This window comes from Mustela putorius, unplaced genomic scaffold (assembly GCF_011764305.1).
Source record: "Mustela putorius furo isolate JIRA1106 unplaced genomic scaffold, ASM1176430v1.1 tig00003923_pilon_pilon_pilon, whole genome shotgun sequence".
Classification (NCBI taxonomy): Eukaryota; Metazoa; Chordata; class Mammalia; order Carnivora; family Mustelidae; genus Mustela; species Mustela putorius.
In genome coordinates this window covers 11,950,127-11,972,130 of record NW_025422068.1, presented here as the reverse complement: position 1 = coordinate 11,972,130, position 22,004 = coordinate 11,950,127, and the positions used below count along the sequence as shown (strand labels likewise).

General features: G+C 36.7%; 1 protein-coding gene across 1 annotated transcript; it reads left to right on the top strand.

The window, feature by feature from the left end:
• Window positions 1-10,557: 10,557 nt before the first annotated feature.
• LOC101675331 (putative vomeronasal receptor-like protein 4) lies at window positions 10,558-21,773 on the top strand. Its single transcript, XM_013049800.1, is given in 5 exon segments — window positions 10,558-10,747; window positions 10,970-11,370; window positions 11,372-11,658; window positions 11,660-11,714; window positions 21,768-21,773. Coding segments are annotated over 5 exon segments (939 nt in total).
• Window positions 21,774-22,004: the final 231 nt, after the last annotated feature.

The following is a 22,004-nucleotide window of genomic DNA, read 5'->3' as shown; positions in this document are numbered from 1 at the left end:
TGATAATTGACTCTCTCTGCTTGACTTACTTCACTCAGCATAATCTCTTCCAGTCCCGTCCATGTTGCTACAAAAGTTGGGTATTCATCCTTTCTGATGGAGGCATAATACTCCATAGTCTATATGGACCACATCTTCCTTATCCAGTCATCCGTTGAAGGGCATCTTGGTTCTTTCCACAGTTTGGTGACCGTGGCCATTGCTGCTATAAACATTGGGGTACAGATGGCCCTTCTTTTCACTACATCTGTATCTTCGGGGTAAATACCCAGGAGTGTAATGGCAGGGTCATAGGGAAGTTCTATTTTTAATTTGTTGAGGAATCTCCACACTGTTCTCCAAAGAGACTGCACCAACTTGCATTCCCACCAACAGTGGAAGAGGGTTCCCCTTTCTCCACATCCCCTCCAACACATGTTGTTTCCTGTCTTGCTAATTTTGGCCATTCTAACTGGTGTAAGTTGATATCTCAAGTAGTTTTAATTTGAATCTCCCTGATGGCTAGTGATGATGAACATTTTTTCATGTATCTGATAGCCATTTGTGTGTCTTTATTGGAGAAGTGTCTGTCCATATCTTCTGCCCATTTTTTGATATGATCGTCTGTTTTGTGTGTGTTGAGTTTGAAGAGTTCATTATAGATCCTGGATATCAACCTTTTGTCTGTACTGTCATTTGCAAATATCTTCTCCCATTCCGTGGGTTGCCTCTTTGTTTTCTTGACTCTTTCCTTTGCTGTGCAGAAGCTTCTGATTTTGATGAAGTTCCAAAAGTTCATCTTCGCTTTTGTTTCCTTTCCCTTTGGAGACATATCTTGAAAGAAGTTGCTGTGGCTGATATAGAAGAGATTACTGCCTATGTTCTCCTCTAGGATTCTTATGGATTCCTGTCTCACGTTGAGGTCTTTTATCCATTTTGAGTTTATCTTTGTGTACAGTGTAAGAGAATGGTCGAGTTTCATTCTTTTACATATAGCTGTCTAGTTTTCCCAGCACCATTTATTGAAGAGACTGTCTTTATTTCCACTGTATATTTTTTCCTGTTTTGTCGAAGATTATTTGACCATAGAGTTGAGGGTCCATATCTGGGCTCTCTACTCTGTTCCACTGGTCTATGTGTCTGTTTTTATGCCAGTACCATGTTGTCTTGGTGATCACAGCTTTGTAGCAAACCTTGAAATCAGGTACCGTGATGCCCTCCGTTTTATTTTTGTTTTTCAACATTTCCTTAGTGATTTGGGGTCTCTTCTGATTCCATACAAATTTTTGGATTATTTGGTCCAGCTCTTTGAAGAATACCGGTGGAATTTTGATTGGAATGGTATTAAAAGTATATATTGCTCTAGGCAGTATAGACATTTTAACAATGTTTATTCTTCCGATCCAAGAGCATGGAATGGTCTTCCATCTTTTTGTGTCTTCTTCAATTTCTTTCATGAGTGTTCTGTAGTTCCTCAAGAACAGATCCTTTACCTTTTTGGTTAGGTTTATTCCCAGGTATCTTATGGTTCTTGATGCTATAGTAAATGGAATCAATTCTCTAATTTCCCTTTCTGTATTTTCATCATTAGTGTATAAGAAAGCCACTGATTTCTGCACATTGACTTTGTACCCTGCCACATTGCTGAATTGCTGTATGAGATCTAGTAGTTTAGGGGTGGAGTCTTTTGGGTTTTCCATATAAAGAATCATATCATCTGCGAATAGAGTTTGACTTCTTCATTACCAATTTGGATACCTTTTATTTCTCTTTGTTGTCTGGTTGTTGTTTCTAGGACTTCTAATATTCTGTTGAACAAGAGTGGTGAGAGTGGGCATCCTTGTCGTGTTCCTGATCTCAAAGGGAAGGACGCAAGCGTTTTCCCATTGAGGATGATATTTGCTGTGGGTCTTTCATAGAGAGATTTGATGAAGTTCAGGAATGTTCCCTCTATCCCTATACTTTGAAGCATTTTAATCAGGAACGGATGCTGGATTTTGTCAAATGCTTTTTCTGCATCAATTGAGAGGACCATGTGGTTCTTCTCTCTTCTCTTATTAATTTGTTCTATCACATTGATTGATTTGCGAATGTTGAACCATCCTTGTAGCTCAGGGATGAATCCCACCTGGTCATGGTGGATAATCTTTTTAATGTGCTGTTGCATCCTGTTGGCTAGGATCTTGTTGAGAATCTTAGCATCCATATTCATCAGTGATATTGGTCTGAAATTCTCCTTTTTGGTAGGGTCTTTGCCTGGTTTGGGGATCAGGGTAATGCTGGCTTCATAGAAAGAGTCAGGAAGTTTTCCTTCTGCTTCAATTTTTTGAAACTGCTTCAGGAGAATAGGTGTTATTTCTTCTTTGAAGGTTTGGTAGAATTCCCCAGGGAATCCGTCAGGTCCTGGGCTCTATTTTTTTGGGGGGGGGGTTTGATCTCTGCTTCAATCTCGTTACTAGATATTGGTCTATTCAGGTTGTCAATTTCTTCCTGATTCAATTTTGGGAGTTTATAGTTTTCCAGGAATGCATCCATTTCATCTAGGTTGCTTAGCTTATTGGCATATAACTGTTGATAATAACTTCTGATGATTGTTTCTACTTCCTTGGTGTTCGTTGTGATCTCTCTCTTTTCATTCATAATTTTATGTATTTGAGTTTTCTCTCTTTTCTTTTGGATTAGTGTCGCCAATGGTTTATTGATCTTATTGATTCTTTCAAAAAACCAGCTTCTAGTTTCATTGATATGTTCTACTGTATCTCTGATTTCTACCTCATCAATCTCAGCTCTAATCTTGATTATTTCCCTTCTTATGTGTGGAGCTGGTTTGATTTGTTGTTGATTCCCCAGTTCTTTAAGCTGTAGATACAGCTGCTCCCATATTGCGGGCATAGATATTTACAATTGTTAGATCATCTTGGTGGGTAGTTCCTTTAGGAATGATGTAGTGTCCTTCTGGATCTCTGACTACAGTCTTTAGTTTAAAATCTAATTTGTCTGAAATGAGAATCACTACCCCAGCCTTCTTTGAGGCCCATTGGCTTGAAAGATACTTCTCCATCCCTTCACTTTCAGTCTGGGTGTATCTTTAGGTTGAAAATGGGTCCTTTGTAGACAACATATGGATGGGTCCTGTCGTTTTATCCAGTCTGCAACCCTGTGCCGTTTTATGGGTGCATTTAGGCCATTCACATTGAGGGTGATTATGGATAGCTACGTTTTTATTGACATTGTGTTACCTTTGAAGTCTTTCTTTCTGTATGTTGTCTCTCTATTTCTGCTCAATGCTATTCTTGGGCTTTTTCCTCCTTTAAAGAAGCCCCCTTAATATTTCCTTCAGTATTGGCTTTGTGATTGCATGGTCTTTTAATCCTTGCCAGTCTTGGAAACTCTTTATCTCTCCATCCATTTTGAATGTCAGTCTTGCTGGATAAAGTATTCTTGGCTGCATGTTCTTCTCATTCAGTGCCCTGAATATATCTTGCCAGCCCTTTCTGGCTTGCCAGGTCTCTGTGGACAGGTCTGACGTTATTCTGATGGGCTTTCCTCTGTATGTAAGGATCTTCTTTGTCCTAGCTGTTTTCAAAAGTTTCTGCCTACAATTATAATTCTTCATTCTTACTATTAGGTGTCTCAAGGACTTTCGAGAATTTGTAATCTTGGGGGGAAACCTTTCGGCCTCTAGTACATAAACGCTGGTTCCATTCATGAGATTTGGAAAATTTTCATGAAGAACTTGTTCCACTATATCTTCTAGACTTCTTTCTTTCTCCTCCCCTTCAGGGATTCCAATAATTCTGATGTTGGAACGTTTCATGGCATCATTTATTTCCCTGATTCTGTTTTCGTGGCTTCTAAGCTCTTTGTTCAAGGCTTCCTCCTGATCCTTTTTCTCTATCTGTTTGTCCTCCAGATCACTAATTCTATCTTCTCTCTCAGTTACTCTGCCCACTGGCATCTTCTGCTCCAGTAGAGATCCAGACGTGTATAATTCTGATCTCAGGCTGATTTTGTGGGTGATTGGAGATCTTTGGAAGGTAATCAGCTCACTTTAGGGTACAGGTTGAACAGGCGCCTCCTCCTACTTCCCCGACATCTTGTCTCCTCCCATCAACAATCTTTTTATTTTCTCTGTAATTTTTATTTTTCCAAAGGTATTATAGTTGAAGTGAAATGCTACAAATGTAGCATTTTCATTGGTTCACAGGGAAAAGAAGTCACTAGTCAAATAATAGATGACATTTGATAAAGGAACATACATGCAGTGACGAGGGTTAAAGTTAGTTGGTCATAAAAAGTTGTTCTTGATGCGAGTCACAAAAGCAAATAATATGTAAGATTCTAAAGGGCTGTTTCCCTGTTGCTGAGTGTGTGGAGTACAACTGCACTGTGAGAAGAAAAAAAAGAGGAGACTGAGCGTTTGGAGGGATAGAACACCCCACCACAAGATCCTATAAGTCCATGTCAGATAAGATACCTTAGGGAGAAGAATGTATGTCTCATCGTCAAGTGCTGGTGGACGTTTGTTGTTATTATTGCTGCTGTTGTTTTTCCTTTCCTAAATTCACCTGGCCACACAGGTGGAGGATTAGGTGTTGAAATGCAGCCTGAATTTTTATCACCATGGAGGGGCCCTGGCCCAGTGTTGAGTTCCCTATAAGAAAGACTACTTCACAGAATTGAAGTGGAAGAGACATTTTTTTTTCAGTCCCATAAATGTGCTGTAACATCTAGTTAGACCCTGAGACTAATTTAGAACATGTGTGAAGGTTGTCAATAAGCTCTTGAACCAGCACATACATTGTGAAATCTGACATTGTGTTCCATGCATTCAAAGTTAGGGTTACTGGGAGACTTTGGGAGTTTTGACAGGTATTAAGACCATACAACTCACCAGAGGTGTTAATGATCTTACATATAGAAAAATTGGGACTCAGGTGTTCCTCATCTATTGTTATCCAGGAATCAGGTAATTTCAGTTTTCCCTGTGGTGTCTCTCCTTTGTAACATATCGCAGAGCTAAAGCTGTCCTGTTTCTACAGGTGAAATGACACTTATGGGCTTAGCAGGGGGATAAGCTGAGGACATCCCTTCCCTATAACCACCTCTTGTAGTCCCATCTCCCATAAACAGAGTCACTCTAAAGCCACAGTTGGGTAAGTGACTGTTTCTCAAATTCACTGACAAAGAGGTCTCAACAGTCAGATGGGAGTTGGGATGAGGCAAGATGTTTTTGTTGAAGTATTAGAATTATTTTTTCATAGTTTCAGTCATGTAATATTGAATTATAACTGCATTCAGTTGATGTTTCCAGATCAAATATAGATTTAATTAATGTTATAAGGATATACATTCATAAATTCATGGAATGATATTTGTGTTTTTGTGATACTCTATTTCAATTTGAATTTTTTCACTTTTTATGAATGTTTTTATTAACAAATTAGCTGAACTAGAACTTACTTTATGCATTTCTCTGAATATGAACTAATTTAGAATGGTTTAGTCATACTTCTTTATTCTTTTAATTTTGACACATTTTGGCATATTTCTAGTTTTTGCTGCTTAAAATTAGGATGTCAGAAAGCATTACATCTGTGAAATATTTTATAATAATTAAATTTTAGTAGATGAAAAGACATATTTTATTCTTTATAGTAGAGTTATTTTCAAGCTACCACAAAACAACCTAGCTAAAATAAAACCTTTTGCTGTTTATTTTTTTTAAAGATTTTATTTATTTATTTGACAGAGAGAAATCACAAGTAGATGGAGAGGCAGGCAGAGAGAGAGAGGAGGAAGCAGGCTCCCCGCTGAGCAGAGAGCCCAATGCGGGACTCGATCCCAGGACTCTGAGATCATGACCTGAGCTGTAGGCAGCGGCTTAAGCCGCTGAGCCACCCAGGCGCCCCCTTTTGCTGTTTATTAAGTCTTTGTATAGTTAATGGCTAGTTTACATGAATGGGGTTGGAAATATTCAACATGCTTGAAACATTACATTCACTTCTCACATTTTATATTTTCTAAGTAAATGGAAACTTTAAATTGCTGTTCATTTTTGTTTAGATGAAGTTATTTTGTGATAATAGAGTAATAATTTGCAAAATTTGAAGGCACTATAATCTCTTACTGTAAAAAGAATCTTCTAAATTTAGTATCCTTGCTTTTTTGAAAGTTGCCATTGAAATCTGTTCTATGAAACATATATTCACAACAAGTGACAAGTATATTTCAATTTAGGTGTTGAAATTCAGAAATCAATGTTTTCTGCATTCAGTAAGAATGTCTAATTCCTTAAATGAAAGACATAGAGCATGGACTCAGTATAGGTAGAAAACAGAAAGTAACAAAATGATAGTAATTGATTTTCTATTTTTGTCCCATGAAGACATTAAGATCTTAGTCACGTTTGTCAGTAAATAATCATTATGTGTCTGAACATTAGAGTATTTTAAGCATGTCTTAAAATAATTCATGTTTAAAGTCCCTGACTTTCCTGCATTTAGGAATGAGAAGTTTTGTGATATGGGGTTGACTGACCCTAAACAGAATTCTTTATAGTATATTACTATATATAACTATATAGTAATATAGAGGGTATGCTATCTTCTTCTCAATTCATAAGTGACACACTTGGCATTATTCTCATGTTCTTACTACTGTGATGCATAAATATGTGACAAGACATGTCATAAACTCCCTGAAAAAAGAATGTTATACTTTGCAGATACCTTTGTGGTTGTGTTCATTGAAGAAAATACAAGACAGATTTTCAAGGGCTACTCAAAATTCCTAAGCCACAATTTGTGATCAAGCCCTTCCAGTGTTTTTCCATTTCCTACTTTTGCAGGGATAACTTTCCCCACATATGTCTTTGCCTTGGATTGCTGAGAATTAAATGCCTTAGAAGCATGCTATCTTTTGCAGCACGACTTGTGATCTCATCTGTACTGTAGAATTGCCAGTGGTATCTGATGCTTAACACACTTGTTCTTTTGGTGTTTGTACCTTTTTCAAAGGCATTTTCATGGAATTGATTTAGTTAGAAAGACTTTTTCCTTTTTGAAACTGCCAGCTGTGTTTCTCATGATGACACTATTGCCACTGAACCAACCAACTTACCTCCACCTTGTCACTTGCAATTAGTACAATGACTTTATGCTATTAACTAGTCATGTATTACAAAACTTTCTATAGAATATAGTAAGGTTAATGAGGAATATAATGTTATTGAGTAGTACACTAATAATACAGGAGGCAGGATGGGATTTTGCCATATAGATTATACCATTAAATATATACATCAGGCAGTGTGCAAAGAACTGATGAAAATTACATAATTTATTAAATAATACTCTAGGGACAGCTAGGTGGCTCAATTGGTTAAGTGACTGCCTTTGGCTCAGGTTATGTTCTTGGAGTCCCAGGACTGAGTCCCATGTCGAGCTCCCCTATCAGCAGGGAATTTGCATCTCCCCCTGACCCCCCCCCCATCTCATGCTCTCTCTTTCACATCTATTTCTCTCTCTCTCTCTCTAAATTGGGCTTACATGCTCCGAATGACCTCAAGTAAGGCATAATAATGAGAAAAAACTTTATCTGCATTATATGCCTTCTGAGACTGCTCAAGGGCTTCAACCTCAGCCCCAAGACAACCTGATTGTCTCTTCTCAGAGTAAGGGCTGAGATGGGCATTCTGATTTATGTTTTTAGGATTTCACCTAAGATCAAATTCTCCTTCACATTATTATTAGCCTATAATGACTTCTGTGGTGTTTTTTTTTTATATTCCATTTTTCAGATATGCACCATGTTTTAAAAAATCCTATGATTTGTCCATGGGAGGGTCACCAGATTCACAAAAATGTGAATACAGGATGGAGAGAAGTTTAAAATTTAGAAAACAACCTAACTTTTTAAAGTAACTTATTCAATATTTGCATACTTGCATGTAATATGTGTATGTGATAGTTGGGACATACATATGCTAAAATATTCATGATTTTCCTGAAATTCAAATTTAATTGAGTTTAATTCTTTCACTTTATTTGTCAACTTGAATCTATGGGAAATATGGTGCTTTCTTGTTCAGGCTCAGTACAAAGTCCTTAAGAGTATCATTGGAAAAAAGCATTATTTGTCAATCCAGCAGAAATGCTTCTTCAGTATGCAACTGTCATTTAGAGAGAGTGGGCATGAATTAGAGGTGGTCAACCATCTATCCCATAAGAAAGTAAAAGAAAATATTAAAGTTGTTATCTCTGTTGTTGTACTGAATATATCTTATTATCTTTCTTTGGGAGACTGCCTATGATACGTTTTATTTTTTAATGATTTACATATAAAATCTTTAAATATTACACATATACTACTGGCCAACACCCAAATGTTGTTTTACTGGTGATTCTTAAATTTTGAATAGCATTGTGCCTTTAAGTCAATATTATTTTAGTATTTCTCTAGGGTCCAGCATGATAGCAGGACCCAAATGTGCTTTTGTTACAGATATATGTTGGTGGCAACTATTAATTTTTTGGTTCTGGCATTGGAGAGAAATTTGACATATAAAATATTAAACACATGAAAAAATAGCTACAGTTCATTTGATCAAATATACCATGTCTCCTCTATAAAATCACATATATCAGGTAATTATAGAGTAAACTCAGCAATAATATTCTGAGTTTGAGCCAACAACATAACCTGTCAAAATTTCTTCACATAAAAAAAGTGAACACTCTTTCTGCTCAGGAGGATAAATAAGAAAAATAAATAAGAAAGAAAAATTTTCTAAGCCCTGTATCAAATTAACTGGATAAAAGGACTATGCCTGCATCCAGAACAAATAACATGGTAAAATAATTGTAAAACTATTCAATGACATTTTACAAAGTGTTCTGATCCTGGAAATATCCTGATCAGACCTGAAGAGAAATATATTTTCTATTGGAGATGTAAGTATTTTTTTTTATTATGGGGGAACCTGGGTGGGTCAGTGGGTTAAAGCCTCTGCTTTTGGCTCAGGTCATGATCCCAGGGTCCTGGGATTGAGCCCCACATTGGGCTCTCTGCTTGGTGGAGAACCTTCTTCCCCCTCTCTCTCTGCCTGCCTCTCTGCTTACTAGTGATCTCTCTCTGTGTCAAATAAATAAATAAAAATCTTTTTTAAAAAAAGAATTTTTTATTATGTTATGTTAGTTACCATACAGTAATAAGCATTTTTAATGACATTGGAAGGTATCCTTGTATTAAAGCCACATAAGAAAGACCACCATATGAATATTTTGATACAACTTTGTGGATATCATGAAATGAATTGTGCATTTGTTCTCTTGAAAATTGAGAGTTGCTATTTAGCAATTCCCTCCTGATATAGAGATTATGGAAGGGATATCTGTGATTGAAAATAAAGGGGAGTGAGCCAAGTTCATGTTGAATAAATTTTTACTATAGAATTTATGGCAAAAAATAATTATCCCTATACCCAGGATGTTGAGATCCAAATCTTCAGACCCTCAATATAAATGTAGTAGGCTATACAGCAATGGAAATGAAGGCTGTAGATAGAAGGAAGATTAGTAATGATTTCATTTTAAAGTACAAGATTATGTTGAGTTATCAGGATAAACCCAATGTAATCCCTAAATGCGGAAAAAGGAGGAAGAAGAACAAGTGTCAACAATATGTTTTGGAAGACTCACCTGGACATTATTTTTGCTTAATTGTCTATTTTGGTGATTAATTCCCCCGTAGCATAAAATTTACTTCAGTTCAACTGTACAAACACATTTAAGTCTTTGTATGGCCATTACTATCATTGGTGCTGAGACAGGGCAACACAGAACAGTAAAGGAAAAAGAAGAAGGAGGAGAAGAAGGAGAAGAAGGAAGAGGAGGAGGAGGAGGAGAAGGAGAAGGAGAAGAAGGAGAAGGAGGAGGAGGTAGAGGAGGAGGAGAAGGAGAAGAAGGAGAAGGAAGAGAGGGAAGGGAAGGGGAGGAAGAGGAGGAGGAGAAGTAGAAGATGAAGGAGAAGAAGAGAAAGGGAGAAGGAGAAAGAAGAAGGATTGGGGGAGAAGAAGAAAAAGGAGAAAGTGGGGCGCCTGGGTGGCTCAGTGGGCTCTAGCCTCTGTCTTCAGCTCAGGTCATGATCCCAGGGTCCTGGGATCAACCCCCCTGGGATCAAGCCCCACGTCGGGTTCTCTGCTTGGCAGGGAGCCTGCTTCCCCCCTCTCTCCGACTGCCTCTCTGCCTACTTGTGATCTCTCTCTGTGTGTCAAATAAATAAATAAAATCTTTTAATTAAAAAAAAAGGAGGAAGAGATAAAGGAGGAGAAATGCATGTACCGCAGAAGTATGGGAAATGGGTTCATTATTCTAGCATGATTGTGGATACATTGTGTGAGATCTCTCAATAGATAGATGGACTTTATTTCTAAGACTTTATACAATGTAGGTTTAAGGATTATTTAGGAGATATAAAAATTGTGATGATGACGATGATTTTGACTACAAAATAAATATCATGGATAATATGGGGTCTATATTTTTTCAGATGTACAAAATACACTTCTTTTCCACTATGATAATTGCATTTTCTATGCACGTTACTATTAAAATATGTCAATTTTTACAACTTGGCACTGGAATCTTAGCCAACACCTTCCTCCTTCTCTTCCAAATCTTCATGCTCCTTCTGGATCAGAGGCCTAAACCCACTGACCTGATCATCTGTCACTTGGCCCATGTCCACATAATGAAACTCTTCATTATACTATTTCTTTTTTTGTTTTTTTTTAAAGATTTTATTTATTTATTTGACAGAGAGAAATCACAAGTAGACGGAGAGGCAGGCAGAGAGAGAGGAAGGGAAGCAGGCTCCCTGCTGAGCAGAGAGCCGGATGCGGGACTCGATCCCAGGACCCTGAGATCATGACCTGAGCCGAAGGCAGCGGCCTAACCCACTGAGCCACCCAGGCGCCCCATTATACTATTTCTGTTGCCTACAGAGCTGTTTGAATCACCAAACTTTCTGAATGATTTCAAATGTAAGGTTTTATTCTACATGAGCAGAGTGATGAGGGGTCTCTCCATCTGTACCACCTGCCTCCTGAGCATAATCCAGGCCATCACCATCAGCCCCAGCACTTCCTGGTTGGGCAGATTTAAACATAAATGCACACATTACATCTTCCATTCCTTTGTCATCTTATGGTTTCTCAGTTTGTCTCTCAGTGTGAACTCCATCTTTTATACTGTTGCATCTTCTAATACAACCAACGACGACCTACTGAATGTCAGTAAATACTGCTCACTTTCCTCCATAGCCCCTACCATCAGGGCACTGCTTTTCACTTTGACATTATCCAGGGATGTCTACTTCATTGGAATCATGCTGTTCTCTGGTCTCAAGTGCATACACGGTGACTCATTTGACCAGACATCAGAGGCGTTGCCAGCACCTTCACAGCACCAGCTTCTCTTCAAGAGCCTCTCCAGAGAAAAGGGCCACCCGCACTGTCCTGTTGTTGGTGAGTTTCTTTGTGGTTGTCTACTGGGTGGACTTCATCATCTCATCACCTATAATCCTATTATGGGCATATGACCCTCTTATACTAGACTTCCAGAAGCTTTTGAGCAATGTTTATGCCACTGTCAGTTCTTTGGTATTAATTGTTCTGATAGAAGGATAAAAATATGTTGCAAAAATGTAGCAAACTCACAATCAATTTTAAACAAGTTAATCATGAAATAATTATCCAAAAACTCTTTTTCCTTTTATTCAAAAAACACTTAATTTATTTATATAATGTTTAAAATGTATAACATTATACTTTACCTAAATATTTTTGAAACCTATGATGCCAAGGACCTTCCGTGTGCTTACAAGTTCTTTCGTCTCATTCTCTTTCTCAAACTTTGTGAAGGAAAATTTTATTTCTATTCCAAAAAAATTATAAAGTAGCTTCCCTTTGTAACCCAATCAATTCGTTTTAATTAAATTTACTCTTTTTATTTCAAGATATTAAGCTAAGTATCCAACTTAAGCCTGAGCAACAATTTCTCTCAAGATGTGTGTTTATTTCTCTCTGCTCTGTCTTCTAGAAAGGCTGTAGAGATTTTGCTTTCACTTTTCTCTAGTTTATCTTTCACTACTTTTAACTTTTTCTCTCTTTTTCTCAGTGCTTTAAATTTTTCTTTTTCTTTTGTTTTATGCAATTTTTGTTTCTGGTGAGTATTTTTATTTTGCCCATTTTTGTTACAATGCATTTCTGATTTGTAAGTTCCTTGTCTAATTATAAAATTAGAAATTTGTTTATCATCATTTATTTAATTTCTTTTTTTTGGTATACACTAGTAAAACAATTAAATTTTATTTCTTCTTATTCTATTTCATATATCCTTAGTGACTACTTTTTTCCATAACCACCTCTCTTTATGTCCTCAAGTTAAAATATTTCTTTTTTTCTTGGTTGCAATATTTCTGCTCAATCTTCTAGTTTATATATCCTCTCATCAATTCAGACTAAATTTATTATTCACCAAAATATTGTGTGTTAAATTTAGTGTTATTTTTATAAAAAAATTCAATGATTTAATTCTATTAGGTTCTTTTCCAAATATTCTTTTTTTAAAATTTTTTATTTTTTATAAACATATATTTTTATCCCCAGGGGTACAGGTCTGTGAATCACCAGGTTTACACACTTCACAGCACTCACCAAAGCACATACCCTCCCCAATGTCCATAATCCCACCCCTTTCTACCAGCCCCCCTCCCCCAAGCAACCCTTAGTTTGTTTTGTGAGATTAAGAGTCACTTATGGTTTGTCTCCCTCCCAATCCCATCTTGTTTCATTTATTCTTCTCCTACCCACTTAAGCCCCCATGTTGCATCACCACTTCCTCATATCAGGGAGATCATATGATAGTTGTCTTTCTCCGCTTGACTTATTTCACTAAGCATGATACGCTCTAGTTCCATCCATGATGTCGCAAATGGCAAGATTTCATTTCTGTTGATGGCTGCATAGTATTCCATTGTGTATATATACCACATCTTCTTGATCCATTCATCTGTTGATGGACATCTAGGTTCTTTCCATAGTTTGGCTATTGTGGACATTGCTGCTATAAACATTCGGGTGCACGTGCCCCTTTGGATAACTACGTTTGTATCTTTAGGGTAAATACCCAATAGTGCAATTGCTGGGTCATAGGGCAGTTCTATTTTCAACATTTTGAGGAACCTCCATGCTGTTTTCCAGAGTGGCTGCACCAGCTTGCATTCCCACCAACAGTGTAGGAGGGTTCCCCTTTCTCCACATCCTCGCCAGCATCTGTCATTTCCTGACTTGTTGATTTTAGCCATTCTGACTGGTGTGAGGTGATCTCTCATTGTGGTTTTGATTTGTATTTCCCTGATGCCGAGTGATATGGAGCACTTTTTCATGTGTCTGTTGGCCATCTGGATGTCTTCTTTGCAGAAATGTCTGTTCATGTCCTCTGCCCATTTCTTGATTGGATTATTTGTTCTTTGGGTGTTGAGTTTGCTAAGTTTTTTATAGATTCTGGACACTAGTCCTTTATCTGATATGTCATTTGCAAATATCTTCTCCCATTCTGTCAGTTGTCTTTTGATTTTGTTAACTGTTTCCTTTGCTGTGCAAAAGCTTTTGATCTTGATGAAATCCCAGTAGTTCATTTTTTCCCTTGCTTCCCTTGCCTTTGGCGTTGTTTCTAGGAAGATGTTGCTGCGGCTGAGGTCGAAGAGGTTGCTGCCTGTGTTCTCCTCAAGGATATTGATAGATTCCTTTTGCACATTGAGGTCCTTCATCCATTTTGAGTCTATTTTTGTGTGTGGTGTAAGGAAATGGTCCAATTTCATTTTTCTGCATGTGGCTGTCCAATTTTCCCAACACCATTTATTGAAGAGGCTGTCTTTTTTCCATTGGACATTCTTTCCTGCTTTGTCGAAGATTACTTGACTGTAGAGTTGAGGGTCTATTTCTGGGCTCTCTATTCTGTTCCATTGATCTATGTGTCTGTTTTTGTGCCAGTACCAGGCTGTCTTGATGATGACAGCTTTGTAATAGAGCTTGAAGTCTGGAATTGTGATTCCACCAACGTTGGCTTTCTTTTTCAATATCCCTTTGGCTATTCAAGGTCTTTTCTGGTTCCATATAAATTTTAGAATTATTTGTTCCATTTCTTTGAAAAAGATGGATGGTACTTTGATAGGAATTGCATTAAATGTGTAGATTGCTTTAGGTAGCATAGACATTTTCACAATATTTATTCTTCCAATCCAGGAGCATGGAACATTTTTCCATTTCTTTGTGTCTTCCTCAATTTCTTTCATGAGTACTTTATAGTTTTCTGAGTATAGATTCTGTGCCTCTTTGGTTAGGTTTATTCCTAGGTATCTTATGGTTTTGGGTGCAATTGTAAATGGGATTGACTCCTTAATTTCTCTTTCTTCTGTCTTGCTGTTGGTGTAGAGAAATGCAACTGATTTCTGTGCATTCATTTTATATCCTGACACTTTACTGAATTCCTGTATAAGTTCTAGCAGTTTTAGAGTGGAGTCTTTTGGGTTTTCCACATATAGTATCATATCATCTGCGAAGAGTGATAATTTGACCTCTTCTTTGCCAATTTGGATGCCTTTAATTTCCTTTTGTTGTCTGATTGCTGAGGCTAGGACCTCTAGTACTATGTTGAATAGCAGTGGTGATAATGGACATCCCTGCCGTGTTCCTGACCTTAGCGGAAAAGCTTTCAGTTTTTCTCCATTGAGAATGATATTTGCGGTGGGTTTTTCATAGATGGCTTTGATGATATTGAGGTATGTGCCCTCTATCCCTACACTTTGAAGAGTTTTGATCAGGAAGGGATGTTGTACTTTGTCAAATGCTTTTTCAGCATCTATTGAGAGTATCCTATGGTTCTTGTTCTTTCTTTTATTGATGTGTTGTATCACATTGACTGATTTGCGGATGGTGAACCAACCTTGCATCCCTGGAATAAATCCCACTTGGTCGTGGTGAATAATCCTTTTAATGTACTGTTGAATCCTATTGGCTAGTATTTTGGTGAGAATTTTCGCATCTGTGTTCATCAAGGATATTGGTCTATAGCTCTCTTTTTTGATGGGATCCTTGTCTGGTTTTGGGATCAAGGTGATGCTGGCCTCATAAAATGAGTTTGGAAGTTTTCCTTCCATTTCTATTTTTTGGAACAGTTTCAGGAGAATAGGAAATAGTTCTTCTTTAAATGTTTGGTAGAATTCCCCCGGGAAGCCGTCTGGCCCTGGGCTTTTGTTTGTTTGGAGATTTTTAATGACTGTTTCAATCTCTTTATTGGTTATGGGTCTGTTCAGGCTTTCTATTTCTTCCTGGTTCAGTTGTGGTAGTTTATATGTTTCTAGGAATGCATCCATTTCTTCCAGATTGTCAAATTTATTGGCGTAGAGTTGCTCATAGTATGTTCTTATAATAGTTTGTATTTTTTGGTGTTAGTTGTGATCTCTCCTCTTTCATTCATGATTTTATTTATTTGGGTCCTTTCTCTTTTTGATAAGTCGGGCTAGGGGTTTATCAATTTTATTAATTCTTTCAAAGAACCAGCTCCTAGTTTCGTTGATTTGTTCTTTTTTTTTTTTTTTTTCGGTTCTATTTCATTGATTTCTGCTCTGATCTTTATGATTTCTCTTCTCCTGCTGGGATTAGGGTTTCTTTCTTGTTCTTTCTCCAGCTCCTTTAGGTGTAGGGTTAGGTTGTGTACCTGAGACCTTTCTTGTTTCTTGAGAAAGGCTTGTACCACTATATATTTTCCTCTCAGGACTGCCTTTTTTGTGTCCCACAGATTTTGAACTGTTGTATTTTCATTATCATTTGTTTCCATGATTTTTTTCCATTCTTCTTTAATTTCCTGGTTGACCCATTCATTCTTTAGAAGGATGCTGTTTAGTCTCCATGTATTTTGGTTCTTTTAAAACTTCCTTTTGTGGTTGAGTTCTAGCTTTAGAGTATTGTGGTCTGAAAATATGCAGGGAATGATCCCAATCTTTTGATACTGGTTGAGTCCTGATTTAGGACCGAGGATGTGATCTATTCTGGAGAATGTTCCATGTGCACTAGAGAAGAATGTGTATTCTGTTGCTTTGGGATGAAATGTTCTGAATATATCTGTGATGTCCATCTGGTCCAGTGTGTCGTTTAAGGCCTTTATTTCCTTGCTGATCTTTTGCTTGGATGATCTGTCCATTTCAGTGAGGGGAGTGTTAAAGTCCCCTACTATTATTGTATTATTGTTTATGTGTTTCTTTGATTTTATTATTAATTGGTTTATATAGTTGGCTACTCCCACGTTGGGGTCATAGATATTTAAAATTGTTAAATCTTCTTGTTGGACAGACCCTTTGAGTATGATATAGTGTCCTTCCTCATCTCTTATTATAATATTATAATATTCTTATTATAGTCCCTGGCTTAAAATCTAATTGATCTGATATAAGGATTGCCACTCCTGCTTTCTTCTGATGTCCATTAGCATGGTAAATTCTTTTCCACCCCCTCACTTTAAATTTGGAGGTGTCTTCGGGCTTAAAATGAGTTTCTTGGAGGCAATATATAAATGGGTTTTGTTTTTTTATCCATTCTGATAGCCTGTGTCTTTTGTCAGGGGCATTTAGCCCATTAACATTCAGGGTAACTATTGAGAGATATGAATTTAGTGCCATTGTATTGCCTGTAACGTGACTGTTACTGTATATGGTCTCTGATCCTTTCTGATCTATCACTTGTAGGCTCTCTCTTTGCTTAGAGAACCCCTTTCAGTATTTCCTGTAGAGCTGGTTTGGTGTTTGCAAATTGTTTCAGTTTTTGTTTGTCCTGGAAGCTTTTAATCTCTCCTTCTATTTTCAATGATAGCCTAGCTGGATATAGTATTCTTGGCTGCATGTTTTTCTCGTTTAGTGCTCTGAAAATATCATGCCAGCTCTTTCTGGCCTGCCAGGTCTCTGTGGATAAGTCAGCTGCCAATCTAATATTTTTACCATTGTATGTTACAGACTTCTTTTCCCGGGATGCTTTCAGGATTTTCTCTTTGTCACTGAGACTTGTAAATTTTACTATTAGGTGACGGGGTGTGGGCCTATTCTTATTGATTTTGAGGGGCGTTCTCTGAACCTCCTGAATTTTGATGCTCGTTCCCTCTGCCATATTGGGGAAAGTCTTCCCAATAATTCTCTCCAGTATACCTTCTGCTCCCCTCTCTCTTTCTTCTTCTTCTGGAATCCCAATTATTCTAATGTTGTTTCGTCTTATGGTGTCACTTATCTCTCGAATTCTCCCCTCGTGGTCCAGTAGCTGTTTGTCCCTCTTTTGCTCAGCTTCTTTATTCTCTGTCATTTGGTCTTCTATATCACTAATTCTTTCTTCTGCCTCATTTATCCTAGCAGTGAGAGCCTCCATTTTTGAATGCTCTTTTGATTTCAACTTGGTTAGATTTTAGTTCTTTTATTTCTCCAGAAAGGGCTTTTATATCTCTCGAGAGAGTTTCTCTAATATCTTCCATGCCTTTTTAGAGCCTGGCTAGAACCTTGAGAATTGTCATTCTGAACTCTAGATCTGACATATTACCCATGTCTGTATTGATTAGGTCCCTAGCCTTTGGTACTGCCTCTTGTTCTTTTTTTGCGTTGAATTTTTCCGTCTTGTCATTTTGTCTAGATAAGAGTATATAAAGGAGCAATTAAAATACTAAAAGGGTGGCAACAACCCCAGGAAAATATGCTTTAAGCAAATTAGAAGATATCCCAAATCGTGAGGGGGGAGAAAGGGGATAAAAAGAGGTTCAAAAAGGAAGAAAGAAAAAAAAAGAAAAAAGAAAAAAAAGGAAAAGAAAAGAATTTAAAAAAAGAAAACAAATAAGAAAAATATAAAAAAGAAAAAATATATATATTAGATAAACTAGTTAAAAAATGTTAAAAAAGAAAAGGGTAAAAGTTAAAAAAAAATTTTACCAGAATGCGAGAAAAAAAACAAAAAATGAAAAAGAAAAAAATTAAATTAACTGCAAGACTAAAAAAAATCACAGGGAAAAAGCCATGAGTTCCGTGCTTTGCTTTCTCCTCCTCTGGAATTTTGCTGCTCTCCTTGGTATTGAAACCGCACTCCTTTGTAGGTGAACTTGGTCTCGGCTGGATTTCTTGTTGATCTTCTGGGGGAGGGGCCTGGTGTAGTGATTCTCAAGTGTCTTTGCCCCAGGTGGAATTGCACCGCCCTTACCAGGGGCCGGGGTGAGTAATCCGCTCAGGTTTGCTTTCAGGAGCTTTTGTTCCCTGAGCGCTTTCCTTAGAGTTCCGGAGGACGGGAATACAAATGGCGGCCTCCTGGTCTCTGGCCCAGAGGAGCCAAGAGCCCAGGGCCCCACTCCTCAGTGCGCCTTCAGAGAACAGTGCCCAGTTACTCCCGTCTGCCTGACCTCCGGCCGCGCTCCGAGCTCACTGAGCCTGCGACCGGTTCAAGGTAACACCGAGCTGTGAGCTTACTGTCGGCTCTGTCTCTGTAGCCGGCTTTCCTGTTCCAATACCTGCAAGCTCTGGGACACTCAGACACCCCCGATCCTTCTGTGACCCTGCGGGACCTGAGGCCACACTGACCCCGCGTGGGCTTCGCCCCGGTTTAGCCTCTGGAGCGATGTCCCTCAGCAGAACAGACTTTTAAAAGTCCTGATTTTGTGCGCCGTTGCTCCGCCGCTTGCCAGGAGCCGGCCCCTCCCTCTGGGGTCTATCTTCCCGTCGCTTTGGATTCACTTCTCCGCTGGTCCTACCTTTCAGAAAGTGGTTGTTTTTCTGTTTCCAGAATTGCTATTCTTCTCTTTGATCTGCCGATGGATTTTCAGGTGTTTGCAATCTTTAGATAAGCTATCTAGCTGATCTCCGACTAGCTGAAGTAGTCTCAGCCTGCTACTTCTCCGCCATCTTGAGTCCTCCTCTTTTCCTAATGTTCTTGACAAGTGTTTCGAGTTTCTTACTCTTTACACAGTACTTTGATTTCTTTTGTTTTCCATTGGCTTTACTTAAACATAGTAAACATACTGCTGATATCTATATTATGTGACACATAAATTCTTCCGACCCTCCACTCATTAGCTTATTTATTTATGTGTTCTACCTTTCACAGTTTTTTTGTGAGATTTGAGATGTCTTTAGTCATTTTCTTTCTTTGTTTATTCCAATTGTCCTGGAGTACCCACACAGGCTTTGATGAGTCAATATGTGGACTGACTTTTTACTTTGATTACTTCTTTACATCCTTCTTTTGACTTACTTCAGGACCTGGAATGCTCTTACATGTTTTTTCTCTGGCTCTGTTGGACATTTTCAATATTCTTATAACTCTTGAGTATTTTTAGTTGTCTACAATAAAATAAGTTTTTGAATTCAATGTGCTTTTTACTAGAACCACAGATACCCACATTGTACAAATGAGGGGAATATTTCACATAGATATTTTGAGGCAGACAACTGCATCTTATGAGAAGTTTCCATTTAATGTATTTGGATCATTCCCTTTACCCACTATATTTCATTTAACAAAATTATTTGTAGGATGTGATTATTTTCCTCATACTTGAATTTATTTACATGTTTTACAGAAATTTCTGATGCTATAATCCTTCAGTATCAATGGTTAGTTTGTGCATAGCAATGCTTTACTGATGGTAGAATTAGAATGTTGGTAGAATTATTTTAATGATTTTAGTCCTTTTTGCTCTACTTGCTGTGCTCCCTTCGCAGTATATCCAGGACCTTGTAGATGTAATCTCAGTTTGAATTTTGTACCTGTAGCTTTGCAAAATTTCTTTTACAAATATGCATTTAACTAGATGTTGTATGTTGATTATACTTACATTTATAGTTTCTATTGTCATTTTTTCAGTGCTCAGAAAATATCATAAATAGAATTTATGCTTTAATGAATTTAATGGGGTTTTTTTAGGTCTAAATACTGCTAATTGAAATGATCTGCTCTGCCACTTGAAAAATCTGTGTCTTCTCTTTACTTGTCAAAATGCTGACAATTTGTCTGTTTCCTGAACTATTCAAACTTTCTAATAAACTTTCTAATACAATTAATTCTAATAAAGTTATTTATCACTCTATAAAGAATTCATTAGTTTGTTATCTCTTAATATAATTGTAATTATCTCAATGTCTTACATAAAATTTTGTTTTATACATTAAACTCTTTGATATTATATCTATATGTCTTTATCTATATCTATATATTTAGATATTGCCTAACTCATATATGTAATTATTAACTATTCTAGTTTTTAAAATTCTTGCATCACAATGCCATTCTTTATTTATATGTCACTTTATATAATTGTATTCAAATTCATTTTTGTGTCCTAAATATTGTTGCAAAAGAGAAGGGGAAGTTACTCCCCAGTCTTGATAAAATCCAAAATCAAATCATACATTTCCTTATTTGTTTTGATTCTGTACTTTCTTTGTTCCAAACAATAAATATAAGTAGTATTATAGCAGTGATAGATATATTATCCTGCAGTGGATCAACAGATTAACCTGTGACGGGGTACTCATAAATAGCCCCCAAATTTTCATTTTCCTACATTATTATTCCTTATTTTTCCATCTCAACTTGCATGGAAATTGAGAAACATAGAATACTAACAATTAGAATTAAATTCCTAGATAGGTATAAATAATCTAAGTAAACTCAAGAAGGGGTAGAATACATGAATAGCAAGTAAAGAGTTTAAAGAAGTATTTTTCTACAAAGGAAAACCCAGACCCCTATAGGTTCACTGAAAAAGTTATCAAACGTATAATAAAGAATAATTACTGGTCCTTCAGAAACACTTCCAAAAGTGGGGAAAAACTAGGAAATTTACCAATTCATTTACCAATTTATTTTATGAGGGTAGTTATTATCCAGATAACAGAACCAACAACACCATCAGAAGCAATTTATAGACTACATATTTCATGAATATAGACGCATATATTTTTTTAAAAATTGCAAACTGAGTCCACCAGTGTATAAAAAAAATTACACATTCTGAATATGTAGAATTATCTTTCAAATGCAAACTTGGCTTAACATCCAACAATCAATGTCATGAAACATATTAGGAAATTATAGGACTAGAAATAATTATTTCCATAAATATAAAAAGCATTTGGCAAAACAAAGACCCAATAATTTTATTTTTATTTTATTTCATGTTTTCCCCCAAGTTGTATTTAAATTCCAGTAAGTTAACATACAGTGAAATTTTAGTTTCAGATGTATAATTTGGTGATGCATCATTTACATACAACACCCAAAGACCTGATAATTTAAAACCCCTCAGATAACTAGATGTATAAAAGGAACTTTTTAGATCTACCAAAACACATCTAAGAAACACACAGCTATTGTAATATTTAATCATGAATAAACAAGTATTTTATTATTTTTTAAAAAGTTTTTTATTTGAATATAGTTTATAGACAATGTTACTTTAGTTTCTGGTGTATAATATAGTGATTTTACAACTATATGTTTTTACACTATGCTCACAAGATACCATCTGTCACCATACAACTACTATTAAAATACAATTGACTATACTCCTTATGTTGTAAATTTGATTCTCATGACATGAATTTGATAACTAGGAGTTTATTTCTCCCACTCCCCTTCAACCATTTTGCTCATCCCTCAGCCATGTCCTTACTGGCAACTATCAATTTTCTCTGTGTATTTACAGGTGTGATTCTACTTTTTGATGGTTGTTTGTTGCTTTATAGATTCCACATATAAGTGAAGTTATATGGTATTTGTCTTTGTCTGACTTATTACACTTAACATAATACCATCTTAATCCATCATGTTGTCACAAATGGAAAAATTTTATCCTTTTTTTATTATTGAGTGATTTGTATTTGATGTGATATGAAAACACATTTACATCTTCTTTATTCACTCTTCTATTGATGGATAGTTG